The 18,651-nt window shown below is 45.2% G+C and overlaps 7 protein-coding genes across 7 annotated transcripts; 3 read left to right on the top strand and 4 right to left on the bottom strand.

Moving 5' to 3' along the window:
- Window positions 1–404: 404 nt before the first annotated feature.
- Window positions 405–1,103, bottom strand: VTP01DRAFT_698 (uncharacterized protein; the record flags this gene model as incomplete). Its single annotated transcript, XM_069385940.1, has 2 exons — window positions 405–885; window positions 940–1,103. The coding sequence occupies 2 exons, from the start codon at window positions 1,101–1,103 to the stop codon at window positions 405–407; spliced, it is 645 nt and encodes a 214-aa protein (XP_069245118.1).
- Window positions 1,104–5,284: 4,181 nt separating this feature from the next.
- VTP01DRAFT_697 (uncharacterized protein) lies at window positions 5,285–6,136 on the bottom strand (the record flags this gene model as incomplete). Its single annotated transcript, XM_069385929.1, has 2 exons — window positions 5,285–5,665; window positions 6,023–6,136. The coding sequence occupies 2 exons, from the start codon at window positions 6,134–6,136 to the stop codon at window positions 5,285–5,287; spliced, it is 495 nt and encodes a 164-aa protein (XP_069245117.1).
- A 406-nt stretch (window positions 6,137–6,542) lies between these two features.
- VTP01DRAFT_696 (uncharacterized protein) lies at window positions 6,543–8,672 on the top strand (the record flags this gene model as incomplete). The annotated part of the gene is made up of 2 exons (XM_069385918.1): window positions 6,543–6,881; window positions 6,948–8,672. 2 exons carry the CDS (start codon window positions 6,543–6,545, stop codon window positions 8,670–8,672), a joined length of 2,064 nt encoding a protein of 687 aa, XP_069245116.1.
- Window positions 8,673–9,133: 461 nt separating this feature from the next.
- Window positions 9,134–10,484, top strand: VTP01DRAFT_695 (uncharacterized protein; the record flags this gene model as incomplete). Its single annotated transcript, XM_069385907.1, has 5 exons — window positions 9,134–9,164; window positions 9,264–9,750; window positions 9,848–9,896; window positions 9,952–10,276; window positions 10,336–10,484. The coding sequence occupies 5 exons, from the start codon at window positions 9,134–9,136 to the stop codon at window positions 10,482–10,484; spliced, it is 1,041 nt and encodes a 346-aa protein (XP_069245115.1).
- Window positions 10,485–11,056: 572 nt separating this feature from the next.
- On the bottom strand, window positions 11,057–13,624 carry VTP01DRAFT_694 (uncharacterized protein; the record flags this gene model as incomplete). The annotated part of the gene is made up of 8 exons (XM_069385896.1): window positions 11,057–11,506; window positions 11,567–11,684; window positions 11,746–11,852; window positions 11,917–12,020; window positions 12,085–12,233; window positions 12,293–12,584; window positions 12,649–12,779; window positions 12,843–13,624. The coding sequence occupies 8 exons, from the start codon at window positions 13,622–13,624 to the stop codon at window positions 11,057–11,059; spliced, it is 2,133 nt and encodes a 710-aa protein (XP_069245114.1).
- A 277-nt stretch (window positions 13,625–13,901) lies between these two features.
- Window positions 13,902–14,562, top strand: VTP01DRAFT_693 (uncharacterized protein; the record flags this gene model as incomplete). The annotated part of the gene is made up of 3 exons (XM_069385885.1): window positions 13,902–14,249; window positions 14,307–14,372; window positions 14,434–14,562. 3 exons carry the CDS (start codon window positions 13,902–13,904, stop codon window positions 14,560–14,562), a joined length of 543 nt encoding a protein of 180 aa, XP_069245113.1.
- Window positions 14,563–14,751: 189 nt separating this feature from the next.
- On the bottom strand, window positions 14,752–18,567 carry VTP01DRAFT_692 (uncharacterized protein; the record flags this gene model as incomplete). Its single annotated transcript, XM_069385874.1, has 9 exons — window positions 14,752–15,425; window positions 15,487–16,488; window positions 16,559–17,012; window positions 17,079–17,262; window positions 17,332–17,508; window positions 17,570–17,729; window positions 17,805–17,952; window positions 18,032–18,342; window positions 18,450–18,567. The coding sequence occupies 9 exons, from the start codon at window positions 18,565–18,567 to the stop codon at window positions 14,752–14,754; spliced, it is 3,228 nt and encodes a 1,075-aa protein (XP_069245112.1).
- Window positions 18,568–18,651: the final 84 nt, after the last annotated feature.

Here is an 18,651-nt window from a genome sequence, read left to right as displayed (position 1 = left end):
CATTCTGTATAGGATGCCGACAATTCCGCTTGCATGTCCTTCGATTTTAACTCCATCTTTTCCGAACATACCGTCTCCAATCGCAATCAGCGGTATTTTGTCCTTTGCTGTTGAGACTCCTTTTACTCTTTGCCATTTCTTCTCTTTGTGAGGTCTGTTTTCTTCAAGCAAGGTGCTACGGACCGCGGATATTGGCTTGCATGGTATCCTATAAATTGTGATGAATTCATTAAAATACATATGAAAAAATGATGTCCAATAGTCTCTACCTTCCACAATGTTTGTATTGCTTGTATTTTTTTCGTTTTTGTCGATATTTTTTTCTTTTTTTTGCGGTTTTTTGATCTGGTTTTTTTTTTCGTTTTTCAGCATTGTATTTTTTCCACCATTAATGATGATGTTCGCTAATTCTTCTTGAGCTCTTTGTCTTCCTCGCAGATTTTGAAATCTTGTTTTAGCATGTTGACTTGAATAAATTGCAAATAATATATCCATGTGCTGAAAAGTATATGCAACATATTCATTATAAATATTGACGGTGGCAGTCTTGCAAGTCGGAAATCTTGATTCAATTTCTCGATGCCATTCGCTTTCTTGATCTTTTGCAATGCTCTTGTTCTATTCTTTGATCCAATAAAGGCGCTATACTCTTTCCTGCTCACTCGCCTGGTTTCGTGTTCATCTTCTCCGTAACCATAAGAGGCTGTAAAAACATGCTTCCGGCCTGGGTCGATAGAGCATACTGAAAAATATTCTTCCATTTCTGACATGCTGAAGGCCTCCAGCTTCAAGTCTATACTCTCCTTCTTTGACGCTCGCACCAACTGGAAATGCACCGCATAACCATCCGTTGAAATTTGGTTTGTAAACATTGCATCGTTATCCCTATAAACCAGGAGCATAAATAGGTTGTGTAAATGATATGTCCCGAAAACCTACGTTAAGAAGCGGTATTTCGTCAAGTCGAAAATTTCTCCAAATGCATGTTCGCTGCGGATGCCAGTGAGTGCACGAAGGGCTTTTTCATTGATGGTAATGAACCGCCATTGGAAATTGGGTCTTGGAGTTAAAGCAAACAACTTTGTTGCGGTCTTGGTACCCATCTTCGATGCTACTTCATGCTCTCACTCGAATTCTTGAAGTATTGCATATAGTACGGGGATGAATAGACCGGGATTTGCTGATATATTTTTTATGCTCCAAGGCTGTGGGGCCAAGGGCATTAAAAAAATCTTTGATTTCTTGCATAATGATGACAACTTCCAATGGTGCTTCTTCCAGAAGGTCGAGAGTGCTGGCTCGCCACCAGCAACTACTCCGTACAAGTATTCATTAGTAATACGCCTTGCCTGCTGTTTGGATAGGAGATTCTATCAGGATCGTGTAAGCACTTTCTTTTCCAGATAGCTTTGTAGAATAGCGCAAAGTACCGGTATAAAGATTCTAGATTTCGACAATTTTCTGCAGGTTTTCTGTTATATAATTTGTGTAAGCGGTCGACATCTCCAAGCAGGCGGCGGAAAATATATCTGAATATCCTGATACATTGAGAGTGTGACGAATTTTTGGGTAATTCTGCGCGAAGCGATGCCAGTAGGCTTTAAAGTCTTCTGGAAAGTTGGGATTGGTGTTTGTGATGGCTTGACCCAGTATGAGTTGAGACACTGAATACCAGAACGTTTGCGAAAAAATGTATGTGGAAATCGGAGCGTAGCCATATTCGATGATATAGCCGTTTGTAACTACACAAATTGCAACATTACTTTTGGGAAAAGTGTATATATGCCCTTGTCAGGATTTCACGCAAAAATGAGGATCTCTGCACGACCGCTTGCTGGAATATCTGACGATATGCAGGCCGAACAACGTTTTTGAAAGGAACACAGCGCGTAAATCTCTCATGATCTTTGCCAAACTTTGGAATAATGCGCTCTTTTATGTTGGGCTTATGGTTGATACAGTTTCTTGACGCTGAGTTTGAGTGTCCGCTTCGACCACAAGAGGCACATATAGATCTAGCATTGCTGTTGATATTTGCCGCGTGGCGTGCACTTGGCCATCTTTCTTTGTCTTTTATGTTTTGCGTCGTCTTCTGGATCCATACGTCGCTTTTCCCAACTAGAAGAAAGTCAGAGCTTGTTCGGCATCTCATGCTTTTGAAGACTTACCCCTGCTGTCATCCTTGTAAAGAATGCATTCCTTGTTAGTTTTGCGTTTGTGGCCACTTTGACCACAATCCCGACAAAAACCTATGTATAGTAATGTTTAGAGAGATAGAATCGAAAGGACGGAAAAGTATTGCCACTAACCTTTGTGCTTCAACTCTATTAGCCTCCTTTAATGCTGCAATCATTAACGCCGGATATAGAGCTATTCCAATAGATAGAAATATGGCAGATATAGTTTCAAGAAGCTCACGATCTTCATCAAAGTAAATGATCTTGAATGGGAAAAAAATGTCGAAGGAAAGAAAGTGAAGCGGAAATCAATATAATCCGCAGCATGTAATCCATTTTTGGGTGAATCAATGTTTCAATGTGATCAATGTTTCAGAGTGCGTGTCTATGTCCAAAAACTGTGCTTTACGAAAGCGCTCTGAAAGGACGAACACTGCGTGAACCAAAATAATTAAATGACGTGTGCGAACGTATCCAGATATAAGCTCAAAATAAAGTCAAGCGAATATGCATGCAGCTGCCTTCATATTTAAGGTTATTCTGACAAGGACGAACCATGTACAGATTATTGCTTGCCTTTCAAAACTTCTTTCGCATCCAAATGAGACGGCGAGAGGATACCAAATTTTCTTGTAAAGCTTGAAATGACACGGGTTATTGTCTACGATGTTGTGAATGTCCTCTGATATGAAGCAGGTTGCAATAGACGATAACGCTATGGAGGGCTGATTCATGATGGTTATTGTTGTTGTGTTTGACAAATCCTGGAATATTATTTCAAGTACAGCAGTAATAAAGATTGGTTGAATCGTATTTAGATCAACATATCATACTTCTATCTTATGCTTGACTCATTTCTTTGTGGGCGAACTCTGCTTGTACCTTTCTGATACTTTGAAGGAACGCGACTCAAAGTTGAAAGGGCAAGGACGTCTCATATCGTTCCGGGATGCATGTAACCACGTCTGGTCATTCAATATAGTTGCCATCCTGTACTGGGCACCGTCGGTGATGGACAAACAAACATCCTTCAACCGTAGGTTTGTGGATGCTTTGAAAATTGATAATCAATCACGAACCAAATACCTGCCTCCGCGGAATACATTTCTACCGGGCTGCAGATCAGACATAATTCAGAATCAAACAGGTAAGAAATAAAACAGCAAAAGTATTGCTGTGTGGGCGATTGTTATGGAAGTAGCGAGATAAAATGTATGTGACTTTGCGTGGAATCGAGATCTTCCAGAGAAATTTTCAGGAAGTACTGTTCTCCTCGAGTATCTTTCCAGTAGTTCCTTACAATAAGAGAAAAGCCCTCCCCGCGACTCTGCGCGTGACAGAAATTAAAAATCGATGCCACATGCGTGACAGCCTTCATGATAATCTACCCGCATAGCGATGGTGAATGGAACTGGCATTGTTAGAAATCCATTGAACATCAAAAAAAGAGGCTCCATGGATTCTTTGTCATAGAAGAATTGACAGGCTGTATTTATACTACATTTTCAGAAACAAATGACGCTAGAAAACCGCTAACTCACAACAATTACAGCTAAATTTGATGGTTAGCGTTAAAATATACCCGCATACTGGTTCCTTAGGCTGCTTACCTGCACTGAGCAAACCCTTGCTGCAATTACACCCAGCAGCTCGGCCGCATCAAATGTTTCCTGTGAGTTAGCGTACGTCTAAAAAGAGAATATCAGCGTGTTGCTCACCAGGCACAGAGGCCGGAAGGGTAGCCCGGAGGCTGCATGACTACGTCGACAAGGGCTTCCTGCTCAGCGTTTAGAAATTGTTCTTGCATGTATTGTCCAAAAATGAGAAAGATAAGACTTCATGGTAGCTGTCAGAAAGAGTTAAGTTATATATGATTGTTTCCAGTGACTATCAAAAAAATGCATATATACACGCCGTGGAGAACCTGAAGAACTAGCTCACTACATGGATGAAGGAATACAGAGTGTAAGGATGAATGCCTATCGACTGATCACTTCTCTTCTCGTGATATCGTATATATGCAATCATCGCTTCTCATGTGTCCTATCTTTCCATGTTGATGCATAACAGCTGTATACTTTGTTTGGGTCTCTGCGCTTGCAAGTAGATACTGATGCATACAACAATTAAGTATGATGGTCTCCGTAATGCAATAAGGTCGTTTGGTTGAATTTGGTCGAATACTTTAATTGTGAAAATCGTAAGCATTTGCATATCATCATTCTCATTTGCTGTAATCAGATGGTACGGGCTTTTCTAGACTTTCAGGATTTTAAAACATCTTTGTCACCTTTTTTTGTATTGTCATTTTAATATCATCGTGACTGATAATTGTCACGTATTTCTTTGATAAAAGGTATCAGGAGACCATACAGTCAAACAATGCCGTCACCAAAATGTCCTAAATGTGAATAAATATTCTATCGACTGAAATACGATGAAGCAAAAGATCCCCTGTGGCGTTGCCGATCTGGCACATTCTCGTGATGTTTTGTTATAAAATAAATCGATAAATGTGCAATTTTACTTTGTGGATTAATGCGCCAACAATTTTTGAAAAACCTGTAGTTTGATAGCTACTTCGTCGGCATTTCTATGCATTGGAACTCAGTGCATGAACCAGATACAGACAGGGAATCTATGTCGCATATACGTATTGGAATCGAGTCAAATGACTGATATGAGCTTCTTTACATGGATTCCTATATTTTATAAACAGTTATGCCGACTGTCTCTTCATTATTTGCTGTAGCAGGCGAAAAACAAAATCATTGCTAGGTATAGACCTATAAACTCATGTCGTAACCTACCATTTTACACCTCAAACCCTCCACGTAATGTATATATTTAGCTGCATCCTTTCCATATTCCTTTATAGCGTCCTACGTAAGCGTATGAAGCAACGAACGCAGTGATCAAGTTCTCCCGTTTACTCCAGCGAATAATAAAGAGAAACAGGCTGAAAAAATTCCGCAATATGAATGTCTATGGGTCTATAAAGAAATGCATCTTGACCAACCGAGCGAAGCCGACAGAGGGCAGAAAGGAGGATCCTCCTTCCCACCTGCATACGATCGTTGTCGCATGTCCGTTGATCGCAGGTATCACTAGTCCTTTATATGTACTCCAGGCGGCAGGAAACAAAGAGAATATTCTGCTGGCGATGTGTCGCAGCGAAGCTTGATAGCAGCTCGACCACGAAACGCTAGTTCAGGTCGTGAACATCGGTTTTCAATCGTAATATATCCACTTTTAAAGGGGGAATCGATCTCCTCCAAAGACTCTTCGTCAACGTCCTCAACGGCATCATCGAGGAAATTAAGGTCTTCCAGGTCGTGAGAGTTGATGAGACCGTTGGTCGCATCTCCTTGCACCGATCTGGCAGGAGTATAGCAAGGATCTTCATACCTGAGAGAGCCCGAACCCAAAGTAAACGCGATATTGGGTAGCACGTCAGATGCGATCCCAGACTTTCTTGAAGATGCGGCCTTTTTTACGGTAGATAATGAAAATTGGAAACTCTCTCACAATCTACACGTGAAAAGAAAACTTCTGAGGTTGTGGGAAAAGGAAATGCAATGCTGCGTGGTCATCGGCGTTCAATAATTTTCCATTCTGGTTTGTTTAAACCTGGTCAACGTGAGATTTTGTTGATGAGAAATGCCCCTTTCTGTAAAGCCCATAAGTTATCTCCACAATTTTCACGCATTGGATGATTGACACTGAGCAATGAGTGCTGCCACAAGATGCGCTTAGCGTCGTCGGAGCTGTCACTCCCATGTTCTAACGAACAACTTTACCCCGACGGTCCCTGGTGACCAGGATCGACAGTTTAAGCAACGTACCTGAGCAAACGATTTCAGGTTCGCTTTCATGCGCAATTTGGTAACATATATTAGTATAACAGCAACTTTTGCATCAAACCTTTCTAGCACTGTCAATTGCCTTTTTAGCGCCATTTTTGGAGTCGGAAGCCAAAGTGAAACTTGCATTCATACCCGGCTTTTACGCTATATCCGGCAAAAAGATTTCGACGATGATCTTCCGCTGTCGGTAAGAACAAAAACATCACGCATACAAAGAAGGTTGATAATCCTTTGTCCTCAGCAGTGAGTATGTTGGACAACGCCAACTTCCTTTGTAAGAAGCGTCCGCTTACGAGGGACTTGAATAAAAACAGTTTGATATTCGATTTCAGATGTCGGAAACGATCACTCTTTCATTTCTGCTTTCCCTGAAAGGCAAAACTTGCTGCCGAACCTGCTTGCTTTGCAATCCCCGCAAACAAAATTTGCTTTCTTCCCTTCCTTCAAACAGTCGTCTTCTAGCAGTGGCTCCTGACCGCTCTTTCTCACAGCCGGCTTGATGCGCACACGCGAGCTACGCATCACCTCCGTTATTGTCGTATTCCCGGTCGCGCTTATTCTCGTTTCTTTACTTACAATCCTTTGTCTCGCCATTTCGTCTCAAATCAAAAGTTACTTTCGATCTTTGTTTCCTTCCACTCATTCTCCTCGCTCAACAACATACGCCACCTTCACCTCTACTACAAATGTGTCACCAGCGCGCTCCGGCTCCTCTTCCAGACTACTCTCATTTGGAACGCAGTTGCTGCGTCTAAATACCAAGTCCTTTGCTACGACTGTCCTTCTTGTATGCGTCTTTTTATTCTTGGCTTTCTTTTGCATTCGCACATTGAATAAGGTTAGTACCATTGGCGGACATATCAAGAGATTTAAGCAGACCAGTATCCTCAAACCAATCATGCAGATACGAACGCACCATGCACTTGACAGTTGCTTGGAGAAATTGGCAGCATACAGAATCCCAGGGACACTTCACATTAACCCGAAAAAAGCACCACGTGTTTCCCAATGGATACCGTCATTAATGCCAGGATCGTTTATTTCTACATCACCGCCAACTGGAGCTGTGATGCCCAGTGGTGCGTGGCTGTTATCACGAAACGGGAACGGTACAATCTCACTGCAACCGTCGCCATCTGAAACGCAACACGTTATCGACAGATCATCCGCAACGTCCTCTTCTTCGTCGACTACATCTTCGTCAAAGCCTTATATTCGGTCTGAATCGCTTTCATCTCATACTTCTTCATCGCATGTGTACATACCTGATTCTCGACCAACGAGTGAAGATGTTATCGAATTGTCAACACCTTCGCGCGCAGAGCAACATATTGAAAATGATGCGCCTCGAAGCGGCCAGTCTTGTTCCAGTCACAAACGGCAGCAGCAGCGACAACAACAGCAACACTCGGAGCCGCAGTCGCTGCAACAGCCACCTCAGTTATCAAAAACGGATATCACAGAGGAGCAAGCCATGACAGGCAAGCACGTATCCATAGTTGCTACTAATACGATGTCTGAAAAGGAGCAAGTATCTGTTCCAAAGCCAGATTCCGCCTCGGTACCGGAAAAAGCTGAAAAGCGCAGCAAAAGGAAGAAACATGCGAAGAAAACTATTTCAATGAATTCTGTAAAGGAAGACGTGGAAGTTTTCCCGGTGCCAGCGGCAGAACCTAAACGACGAGCTGCAAGCGGCAATTCGCAAAAAGCGGTCGATCTGAATCGAGTTTCCGACGCCGTCCGTCCAGAGCGCCAGGTACTTTGCAGAACAACGGCTAAGAAGCTCAAGAGACGATCTTTGTCGAGTCCTGAGGAAGCTCACGATACGCAAAAGTCAAAAACAAGCGAACATAACACCGTCAACACACTGCAGCTTGCTAACACGCGTGCCGGGCAAGCTGAGGGCCCTTTGTCTACGAAACCAAAGCCGCAGAGTTGGTATTCACCGTTTTCGACGGGTTTGGAGATCGACTTTTTACCACGTGCGGTGGATCCCATGCGTCGCAGTCGAGATTCATCCTATGGCGACTATCAACTGTTTGGTGACTCGCCATCATCTGCACTGTCCTCTTCAGGGGCCTCGTATACCAGCGACAACGCATTCAGTCGACGATCCCCACCATCGCCTGCCTCCTCAAACAGCGCCGTTGAAGAATATGGATGGTCTCCCATGCATTTCAACTCGAATGCTGGTTACATTTCGCCGCTATCGTCTTCTCCACCTTCGCCCCCACATCTTCGCCGTCCACCGTCGTTTCTGGCACAGCCGAGCTCTGGCGCGTTTGTACCACCGCTTTGGAGCAATATACCGGCTCTTGCAAGAGAAGGCGGTATGCAGATACGCTTCAATGACTCGGCAACTGGGCTTCTCGAACATATGCCCGCGGTCAGCCAGCCAAGGCATTCTTTCTACTCTAACGAGTATGGTCACAGGCTGGCGCCTCTGGAGACTATGCGGCTGCAGCAGCAAGGTGGAGGACAGCAACAGCAACAACAGCATCATCCCCAGCAGCAGCGACTGCAAAGTGATCAACAGCAAGGCCGAGGAAAAACTGTGAAAAAGCAATTCTCCCTTTTCTCAGATGGACATGATCCACAACGTGTTTATAGCGATGATACTAAAAAGTAAAACAAACCAGATTGCCACATACGTACATTACTTTGCAATTTCCTTTCCTTTGGAGTTACGATTCATGTGAAACCTTGAGGCACGCAGCACATTGTGACAAATTTCAGTCTTTTGTGCTGTCTCGTTGATCGTGTTTAAAAAAGATTCTACGGTGACACAGCATTTTATTACAAATGCCCGCCTATCGCGTGTGATTACAAGTTTGGGCATGTGCATGACGATAGACGAAGACACGTGTAGAAACATGTTTTCTTTTTTGCTGTGTTGACCTGGACGATGGTGGTCATCAAACTTGGCAACCATGCATTTTTGCAACAATGATTTTATACGGGGGATGTGACAAAACGGGTAAGAGAGATAAGTAAAAGGATGATATCATTCGCCGCCAAAACAGATATAAATTCTGGGAGTCCTCTCGGCGGTGGGACAAAATCCAGCTTGTTCCTGAAAAATACAAAAACATGACGGTCGTGAGGTTCTCCCACATTCAAGGTTCGACATGAGACAGCAAAAAGCGAAGGGAGAGCAAGCCCGGCCCTCGCCATTCAACTTTAAGAATTGTTGTTTCTGAAATAGTCATTGTTATTTTAGCTTTTACTCGATCGCCTGCTCATTTTCGCAAAGTCTACGGTGTCTCCTCTTCTCGACGCAGCGCGCACACCGAGCCTGCGCCGCCATCTGCGGCGTCGTCGCCAATTTCGCACCACCTGCCGACGACAGATTCGACAGCTGGCAACGTCCCAAAAGTGCGTCCTGATCTCAACAATGTCCATCTCGACATGTTCTTCAAACGGGCTCTTCGACCTCTCTCCTCGTCACCGCCCTCAGCAAACGCAGCACTCATCCCGCGTGTCATCCCGACTGTCGAGATGGAGCGGTTCGTGGAACCTGCATACAAAGAGAGCGAGGAGGAAAATGTAGAGCAAAGTTACATTGTCGAGGAGGCCGGAAACGAAGAACCAGAGCAACATTTGTTTGACACATACGAACAAATCACTCAGCTTCAAGCTTGGGGTGGGTTCAGCCAAGACCAAGCAAAAGCGATTATTCAGGTACTGCAACAACGACTTCGACAAAGGTAACTTGGACGCCACACCCGACATGGCAAATGTTGGATTCCCCTTTTTTCCCTTCAGGGCAAGCTTTATTCACTGCCATATTTTACTTATGTCCAGCGTGCTTGCCGAGAAGAAGGCTCTTCTTGCTTCCTCCCAATTGGAAAACGTAAGTTCCACTTTACCGCCCAAGGCAAAGGACCAGTATTCATTTCTATTTCTAGGAGTCGTATCTTATTGGCGCGGCTGTATCTGAGCTGCAGAGAGAAGTGCAGCTGTTGAGAAAGAACGACCACGCACTTCTTCAATCGGAGCTGACGGCCCTGGCTAGAGAAGTGGATAGTCTAGCCCAGCGGCTCAACGAGGATCTAGGCAATATGCGCAACGAAATTGAGCTGAGCATGAACGATTATCGTGGAGAAGTGCGCGAGGAACAGAAATCTACCGAATATCAGATCCGCGAAGTTAACAATCGCCTGACCGTTATCCTCGGTGACGCCGCTACAGAGTTGGAGTCCCTCAAGTGGGGAATTATATGGCGAGGATTACGTAAGTTGTATTTGCTACGTATTACTTGTTCGATATAAGTTGCTGACAGGACCATCCAGTGGGCGGAGTCATGGCCGCAATGAGCATTTCACTGCTCGGTTATCTATTGTCACTTACCAAGGAGCGCGTAGCTTCTGAACGCCGTCGCATCGATACCAAGGCTGCAACTGACGAGCGCTTGACCTACGCCGATATGGAACTTTGCTAAGCTACCCTACACAAGCATGGTGGTCATTTCTCCACCGCCAAGCTTCGTGCACTTCACACCGCTATTTACCTCAATCTTTGCCGCAACCTTTTGTTCTCTGTTATTCCTACAGCTGCATCCGACCTTGCTGCCAACATTGTACCATACACATATCTTTGAACTCAGTTCTATCATGTAACATAACAAGATTCCATACACCTATTCATAAATACATCTCGCTTATTTAAATTAATCATACTAAGTATTTACATCATCGTTGATGTAACTTATGGAAGACCTCTGTTAGATTATATGAAAAAACCAAGCGGAAACTGCTATAGGAAAAAATCTTAACTGCAGCTAGTAGTTCCTGGATATCAGCAAGACTACTAACTGTGTAATTGAACGTAGTTTGGGAAATTGGCCATTTACTGAATGAATATTACACGATGAACTATTTACATGGTGACTGAATGGTTGTGGGTATTCTTAGAATGAAGACACAATGTTTCAGGCAAACTACATATTTATTTCATATCATTTTCGTTATGTGCACACCCTGGGAGAATGGTTTCTGCTGTCTGGTTCAGTTACTACGGTCGGTCTGTCGGCATAACAAACCCGCCTACGTTGGAGTAACCATCCTGGCCAGGCATCGGGCGCGAAGGGAGGGGAGGTGGAGGAACAGGTCGATCGCTAGGTCGCTGCGGAGTAGGCGGAGCTGGTGGTCTACGTCCAAAAAGGCTCTGTAAGTGAGGGTGGTTTTGGAGATGGGGATGGTGGTGGTGGTGGTGCTGGTCGCTGTTACTGCTGGGAAGAGGATGTTGTGCAAAATAGTGTGCCAACAATTCTTGCTTGGATCGCGAGTGCAAGTGGACACCGAGTTGTCCAAAAACGAGTCTGGGAGTATCTACAAGATAACCCATCGTGCCTTTTTTGCCAACCTCCTTTTCGACCTGGATCCAAAAGTTCAATTTGCCCGTCTTTTCATCAAAATATCCAGCACAGTAGTTGCGTCTGCCCATAAGCTTCTTATTTTGTCTCTATATGGCATCCAAAGTTAACGATCAAATCCAAGATGCTGGGTTGATAGCAGTCCTTACATTGTTGCCATTGGGTGCTTTTGTAAACAGCTTGTACATCTTTTCTTCAACGTTGGGATTAAAAGTGACATAGGATGAGTTCTGATCCAAAATCGTCAACAGTGCCTGTGGTGGTGGGCTGAACAGAGGTCATGTTAAGAACTCATTGCGAAAACAAAAGATGGATACAGAGTACTTACACGTTGACAATAGCGGAAGAAACTATTTGTACCATCAAGTATGGGTCACCTTCTTCTTTCTGTCTCTGGTCTTTACTGTATAGTCTTCCCGCACAGCAAGCATGGACCTACACCATGTTTACAGAGTGAGTGACGTTGTAAAGATATAAATAATAATGTCCCTTAACGTACATCGCCGCCGATAAATGAAACGCGGATGGATTTCTCGCGTGCAAATTGTTGCAGACGCTCAATGAACCGTTTTCTCTCGACTTCATGATTGCCCGCAGTCCAGTCTGCATAGTGATCGTTAAATCACTCACGTTACATGTAACACTGAGGGTTTTGCATATGACTTACGGTCGTTCATATCATCCAACAGCTCAGGGTCGCCGTTCCATTTGTTTAATGATCCGCTAATCAAATCACCCAGAGCACCCGTTTTGCCTGCGATGGTTGCGAGGTTGAACCCTGCGGCGCCATCCATAGCTTTTTCAAACAAAGTCAATCTAGTATAAATCATTTTAGCAACAGCCGAAACAGTGATCAATCCAATGTTCTGAAGTACCTAGGGTAGATCAAAGGTACACCTGTCAAGACAATGAGATGCTTGACGCTGGGTGGCAACTTGGTGTAGAGAACGTTGAAGATGATATCATACGACTTTGGATTGCAGACATCGAACTTTGTTCTTTCACCACGAGCATCCAGCGAAAGCAAGCCAATGTCAGGACCGAGCGTGGTGATTATGTGGTTGCAGGAAGGCTGAGAACCGCGGATCATGCCATCACGTTCTGCTAGCTCCATGGTCGTGTGGTGCTGGAAGAGATAGTAAAAACGACATGCATTCGCAAACAATGCTAAGTAGCGCCTTGATTAATAACAATTTAAAGCAACAGATCATTTATATGCGTTTTTCCATACTCTTGAAGCAGTCTGCATTCTGCATATCAGCAGGATAACTTCCGTAGCCGTCAATGATATCGTGGTCATCCCACATGTTCACGGAAGGAATTGTGGCAAAAGCGGTGGCTACGACGGGGTTGCCCTTGAAGCTGATCCGTGATAGTTAGCCATGACTGTCATATGGTGTATGGTTACAATAATCCTAAAATTACCCAAAATTCTTTACATAGTTGTAAAAGTAAAAATGCTCGAGACCATCCTTCATTTCCTTTGGTAGTGTCATGGCGACTCTTTTCTTTGGATCTTTTTCATCGTTCCAAGGCTTCATAAAATCCTCGTGGATCAGGCGGTCCTGATACAGCTGGTCGCCTCCACCCAGCAGGACATGAAATGGCATGACCTCGTGCCGATCCAGTACGTCTTGCCAAAGCGGGGCTTCCTTCTCTCCAAACTTGTCTTTGGTTTCTTGGGGGATATCACTAAATCCGTTGCAGGAATGGAACATGAAGCGCATCGACTGGTAGATAGCAGGGACGTAAAAGGTGTATGATCGGCCAAGACACGGGCTGCTGTAAGTAGCTGTCTGCTGTTCTTCAACGAGTGGGAGCCGCAATTCATAGCGCCAAAAGTTGTATTGGTTGCGGAACGTGTCGAGACACTCGGCAGGAGGAGGTATGACTGTGTGCGACTTTCCACTGGGGGTGCGCAGAACAACCTGCAGGGACGGTGGCTGTCTGTGGTCAGAGACAATAAGTACAGAGCCGCGATAGGTTCGAGTTCTGTAGTCTGTCTCGATATAACGAAGCAACGGACCGCAGACAACGTTGCCATCGCTTGGAACCGAATGTGGAGCAGGGTGCGGCGATGTATTTATGCTCAATTGTTGGAATTGCGCAACAGGAACGCTTGTTCCTGGGTACGGTGCATGGGGAGATTGCGGCGACTGAGCCATAGCGCTAAAGGTGCCTGGTTGCGCTGAGCCGTACGGATACATTTGTACGCAAAGTTTCTTTTTTTATTTTTACTCCAGAAGGGCAGTAAATGATGTTAAGTTGGAGCCGACGTTGCACAAAAGTGGCACACGAGGAAAATGCATCTTCCTTGCACCGACTGAGCAAAAACATATCAGAATCTCACAGCGCTGCTGCTGCTTCCTCGCATATCTTTAGTCAAGAAACAATTTTCGCGCCACCTCAGACACGCTTTGATATAGCAGAAGCAACTCAATTGCATATTTCTATCACAAGCCACTGTCGAGCCTTTATTGTCAAATGGAGCAAGCGAATGACGTGCATGCTGAATCAAACATGACCGATTTGAGCGACGATGCCGCAGGAAAAGTAGATCATGAGGCGCAGAAACTGCGGCTGCCTCGAAAAGTATATCGTAAAGAACGCAAAAAGGCACGACGACGGCTTCGGCGGCAGCAAGCAGCGCAGCAACGCGACAGGGAAGACGGTAAAACGGAAGATTCGCCACCACCTCCAGATATGAAAGAACTCTCAGAGTATCTGCAACAAAAGAGACTGTGGGAAGAGCGGGAAAAAAGATACAACATGATCAACATTGCCAGGAGGCGCGCTCAAGAAGCAGAGAAGGCTGCGAGAGAAGCAGCTGAGGTAATTAGACGGCGACTCGAAAGAGGCATGACACTGATGAATGGATATCATGAGCAGCGCAAATGGAAGGAAGCTCTTTTGCGAATGCCTATGCTGCCACTAGGCCATTCCGGATACCAAGAGGTAAACTATCATTGAAAAACTCCATTAATCGTACGTGGTCGCCTTACGATGCTTGATTCAGCAAAATGTTGTCAAAAAGACTTTTGTATCTTCGCATACATTACAAGAGGAACAGGCTGCTGAGCGCCGTTCCAAAGACGAACGGCTTAGCCTTGATGAACTGGAAACTGAAGACACCACCTGGCCCTGATACCCAAAAGTCTTTTACTGGAAAGATCAATGTCACGTGCGCAACATATGAAAACGACAGCAAAGCGTGGGTACGTACCAGAGGTTTACTTGATATGACTAGATCCCATTCGTTATTAATTAAGCGCATGTAACTTAGAGGATATACCCAGAAACCCAAACTCGACTCTAATACTAAGGATAAGATGGATTAAGCGACAAAGCGAGGTAGTAGAGTAAATGGTTGAATCGGTGTGGTATCATCAAGCTCCAAGGCGTACAGTAGACAGTCCTTTGCTCGCTGCGGATCCTCATTGTGCCGGTAGCATTCGCTCAGCAAATACCATGCCTTGGCATTATCCCAGCCATGTCCTTGCGTGACTCGGTCCAACAGCCCTTCAGCTAGTTCCCATTCTTGGTTGTCAATGTAGTATTTCGCCAAGTCGACAGATGTATCGACGTGCTCGGGGTCAATCGACAGCGCTTTTCGCCATGCTTCCAAGCCAGTTTCGAGAAGCTCCTTTTCACCGCTTTCCTGGCACTTTGCCAAACAGACTTTGCCCATTTGATACCAGACACCGGCGTCGTTGATGCGTCCATGCAATAATTGCTGCTCCGCTTCCACGATAGCCTTGACGGCTTCCTCCAGCCGGCCTGCGCGGACGAACGATGTAGTCGATAAGAGCCACAGTCTTGTTAGGATTTGATACCAGCGCTCCTGTTGATATTGCATAAACGAGTTTGTACGTTGCAGAGGAGCATCGCGATAATCGGTGGAAACGCTGTTGGTGCGACTGCTTCGTCTGCTAGAGACAGAATACGCGGGCGTGAGCAGTGAAGACAATGAAGGTGAGGAGCGATCCGTTGCTGCCGTTGTGCTCGAATCTAAACAAGGTGAAAATAAATTTCTGCGCTTTTGTTTCTCGATGCTGTTTTCATGTCTTACCATCACGACCGGTTTGTGCGTTACCTATCCGACGCGCCAGGCCAAGCTCCATGAGCTGCAAGCTCTTTTTGCGAATAGACTTTGTTTCTTTTGTCAGCTGAGATACTCTTTGATGCTTCTCTGGTGGCTTCTCTGTCGTAGGTGTGCGAGCACTCTTGGTTTCCTCGCTGGTGCTCGTCTTGAGTCGTCGCCTTGCTGGCGGTGCTGCAGGAGATCCATCGCCACCGTTTGCTGAAGGAGAAAGTGGCGGTGTACTATCAGTCATTGAATTTTGTCGCTGCTGCTCACTTAGCCGTCTGTTAGATGGAGGCACGCTCGTGCTATTTGAGCGGCGCCGGTCATAGATAGAAATAGAGCGTGATCGCGAGCTTCGCCGGCTTAGGGACGTGAGCGTGGACTGTGACTCTGGCAGGTTTGAAAAATAACCGTTGTCGGAATTCATGCTGGCTGGAATACCCACCGGATCGGCCAGCAATGCGCTATCTCCTCCGTTACCCAGACCTAGCTGTTGTGAAAACTTGGCATAGGTTGTAAATAACTCGGTATAGTGGCTCAAAATAGCTTCCGATCCTTCTGTACTTTCTAAAAGTTGGAGCTGACAGATCTTTGATTGCAAGAACGCTTCAGCTGCAGTAAAGTACGCCTGGCTGTATTCATCTTGATTCCAGGACACAGCCGGCATATCGCCGTTGACTTGAAACGATTTTTCGAAAATGTTTGTCTGTTCTAATCCAGTTGCCAAAGCTTGCAGAGCTTGAGGGACTTGCGAAAACTGTTTGCAAGAGTATACAAGAGCCAGCAGGTTCCACGATGGTAAATGGTTCTGCTTCAGCTGAATAGAGCGCATCGCTGTGGCTGCAGCACCAGCGATATCGTGCGTGATAGCTTGTTGTACGGCTAGTTCATAAAGTGCCTGCCATGATTTATCATCTAGCTTTACAGCCTGTCGTAGGTATTGCACTGCTGTTTGTTGGTATTTTGAACGGGTATCGGGATCGACGCCTAAAGAACGAGGACGTAAACCGTTCAATCTAAGCAGAGAACCATTAAAGTAAAAGATAAAAGTACATACTTTGCGCTCCTAGGGAACCATACGAAACGCCAGCAACTTGGTAACACCTAGCTCTCAAATAGCTATCTAATTGATCCTCATTCTCGCAAAGATCCAGGACAACGCTGGCTATTATCGCTGCGTTCTTGCTATTCTCCATGCCTTTGCCGAATAGCTCTGCTCCAACCAAAAGCGTATTTATAATGTCAGTGATTGTCTTGTCTTGTTGGACCTCGTCGGCATCGTCGACGCGGTGTAGTAGACCGAGCTTCTTTTTTATCTTTGCAGAGGCGATGCTAGGATTTGGCAAGTCGTCCGTATCCGACTTTAGCAAATCCGGGATACCGATCAAGGCCAAATAGGCATTAAAAGCGTGGACAGCTTCTGCATGGTCACCCAGCCGGATCAATGCAAGCAGCATGTATCGCACGATGCACGTAGTGTTGAACGTCCATTCTTTGGCCCGGTAAAGGAACTGGAGGAATGCAGTTTCTCATGTTGAGAATCCTGGTATTGAACGAACTCTTTCGTCATAGTATACCTGCAATACACGTCGAACATTCGTTGCTGTGCCCCATCCTATAATATCGTGCGCTTCGATAATGATATTCGCTAGGTTAACTGTAAATCTAGCGAGTGTTTTTGGAGATATTTGCTGCGTGGAAAGCGTAGTAAGGATCTTTCGAAATTGGTCGAGCAACTGGGTCAGCTCCTCCAAAGCACCTCTGTTACAGTAGCAATTTTGATCCGGATTAGATCGCATGCGTCAGCAGTGTATAGAACAATTAACCCACTGTCTATCATTGTTTTCCGGAGAATATGAGCCTTTGCGGTATAGATCAACCAGAAGCTTTGCGTAGCATCGATGTATGACCCATTGCTTATATAGTCTCCAATTTTTAGGCCACTGAGGTGAAGATACTAGCTTGCTGTATGCGCGTAATAGCTTTAAGGCTTTTTGCGATTCACCACTAGTACAAGTTAGCATAAAGTTTCGAAAACTTGCCAGTTTGGCTCTTAGAGTCTACATACCCTGAACGTAGATAAAGCAAGCTTCCGCGATATAAACTTTCCTCAATCCAATACAAGAGCATAGGACTTTTCTCGTCATTGTCCTGCTCAACAACATTCCATGCTCCCTCGTACGCCTCAGTAGCAGCCTTGATATTTCCCTGCATTTCATTGCATACACCTAGAAATATGCGTTGTGTGAGAGGGAGACAAAGCTCTTCACGTGGGGCTCGTGCGCTTCCCCAACCCCGCATACCTTTCACCGTCCGAGCTTGTACCAGTAAAACCAAACCATATCCGGAAGTAGCATCTTCAAGACGCAACGCCAGATTTTGCAGAGATTCGAGTGCTTCGCTGTAACGTCCACTTTCGAAATAGACTCGTGCGAGGATGATCTTTGCAAACTAAAAAGAATTGCAAGGTTAGTTCTGTTTCACAAGTTGTGTATTATTCACGCATTCACGTGTTAAAAAATCGATTTACCTGGGCCTGCCATTCATCTGGAGATTCTGAAGAATATTTGCGCTTAACGATATCCGACAGTTTTTGTTGGGTTGTTTGGCAGTGACCGCTTGCCAACCGTGCAGCAAGTGTAATCCTTTCAGGCCCGTCGTATTGATATTCGGACTCATCAGTCACCCTCTGCTGCTGGACAATCCGTCGAGGTGACTCAGCACTCTGCTGTTCATCGCCAAGCTCGGGAAACTTGTCATCTGTCTTTTGCCGCAAAAGCCGACGCTGGCGTTCGACAATCTGCGCAAAGTCGGCTTCAATGTTTGCCGTGGCATCCAGCACTGTGTGCAGCATTGTTTAATTTTTCTGCTTGCTTGTGTATGATGTGTGGGGCACCATGCATTATTCGCAGAGTTTATGTGCCCATGCAGGTGGAGGAAATGCATACCTGACTCGTCTGGGTGGTACTTTTTGTAACGTCTGGCAAGGTCAGGAACTGCTGACCAGTCACCTCGGCAGCGTGCCGCGTCGAGGTCAATGGCCGACTGCGTTGCTTTCGTTTCCATGCAACTGTACCAAAAGGTGAAATAAATAAAAGAAAGAAAAAAGAAAGCGATGTTTTTTTTTTCTCGTTGCTGCGTGGGGTTACA

Source organism: Rhizomucor pusillus (assembly GCF_041956525.1).
Source record: "Rhizomucor pusillus strain CBS 183.67 unplaced genomic scaffold VTP01scaffold_1, whole genome shotgun sequence".
NCBI lineage: Eukaryota > Fungi > Mucoromycota > Mucoromycetes > Mucorales > Lichtheimiaceae > Rhizomucor > Rhizomucor pusillus.
Note: the sequence above shows the minus strand (reverse complement) of the source record. Positions and strands in the feature narration are given on the sequence as shown.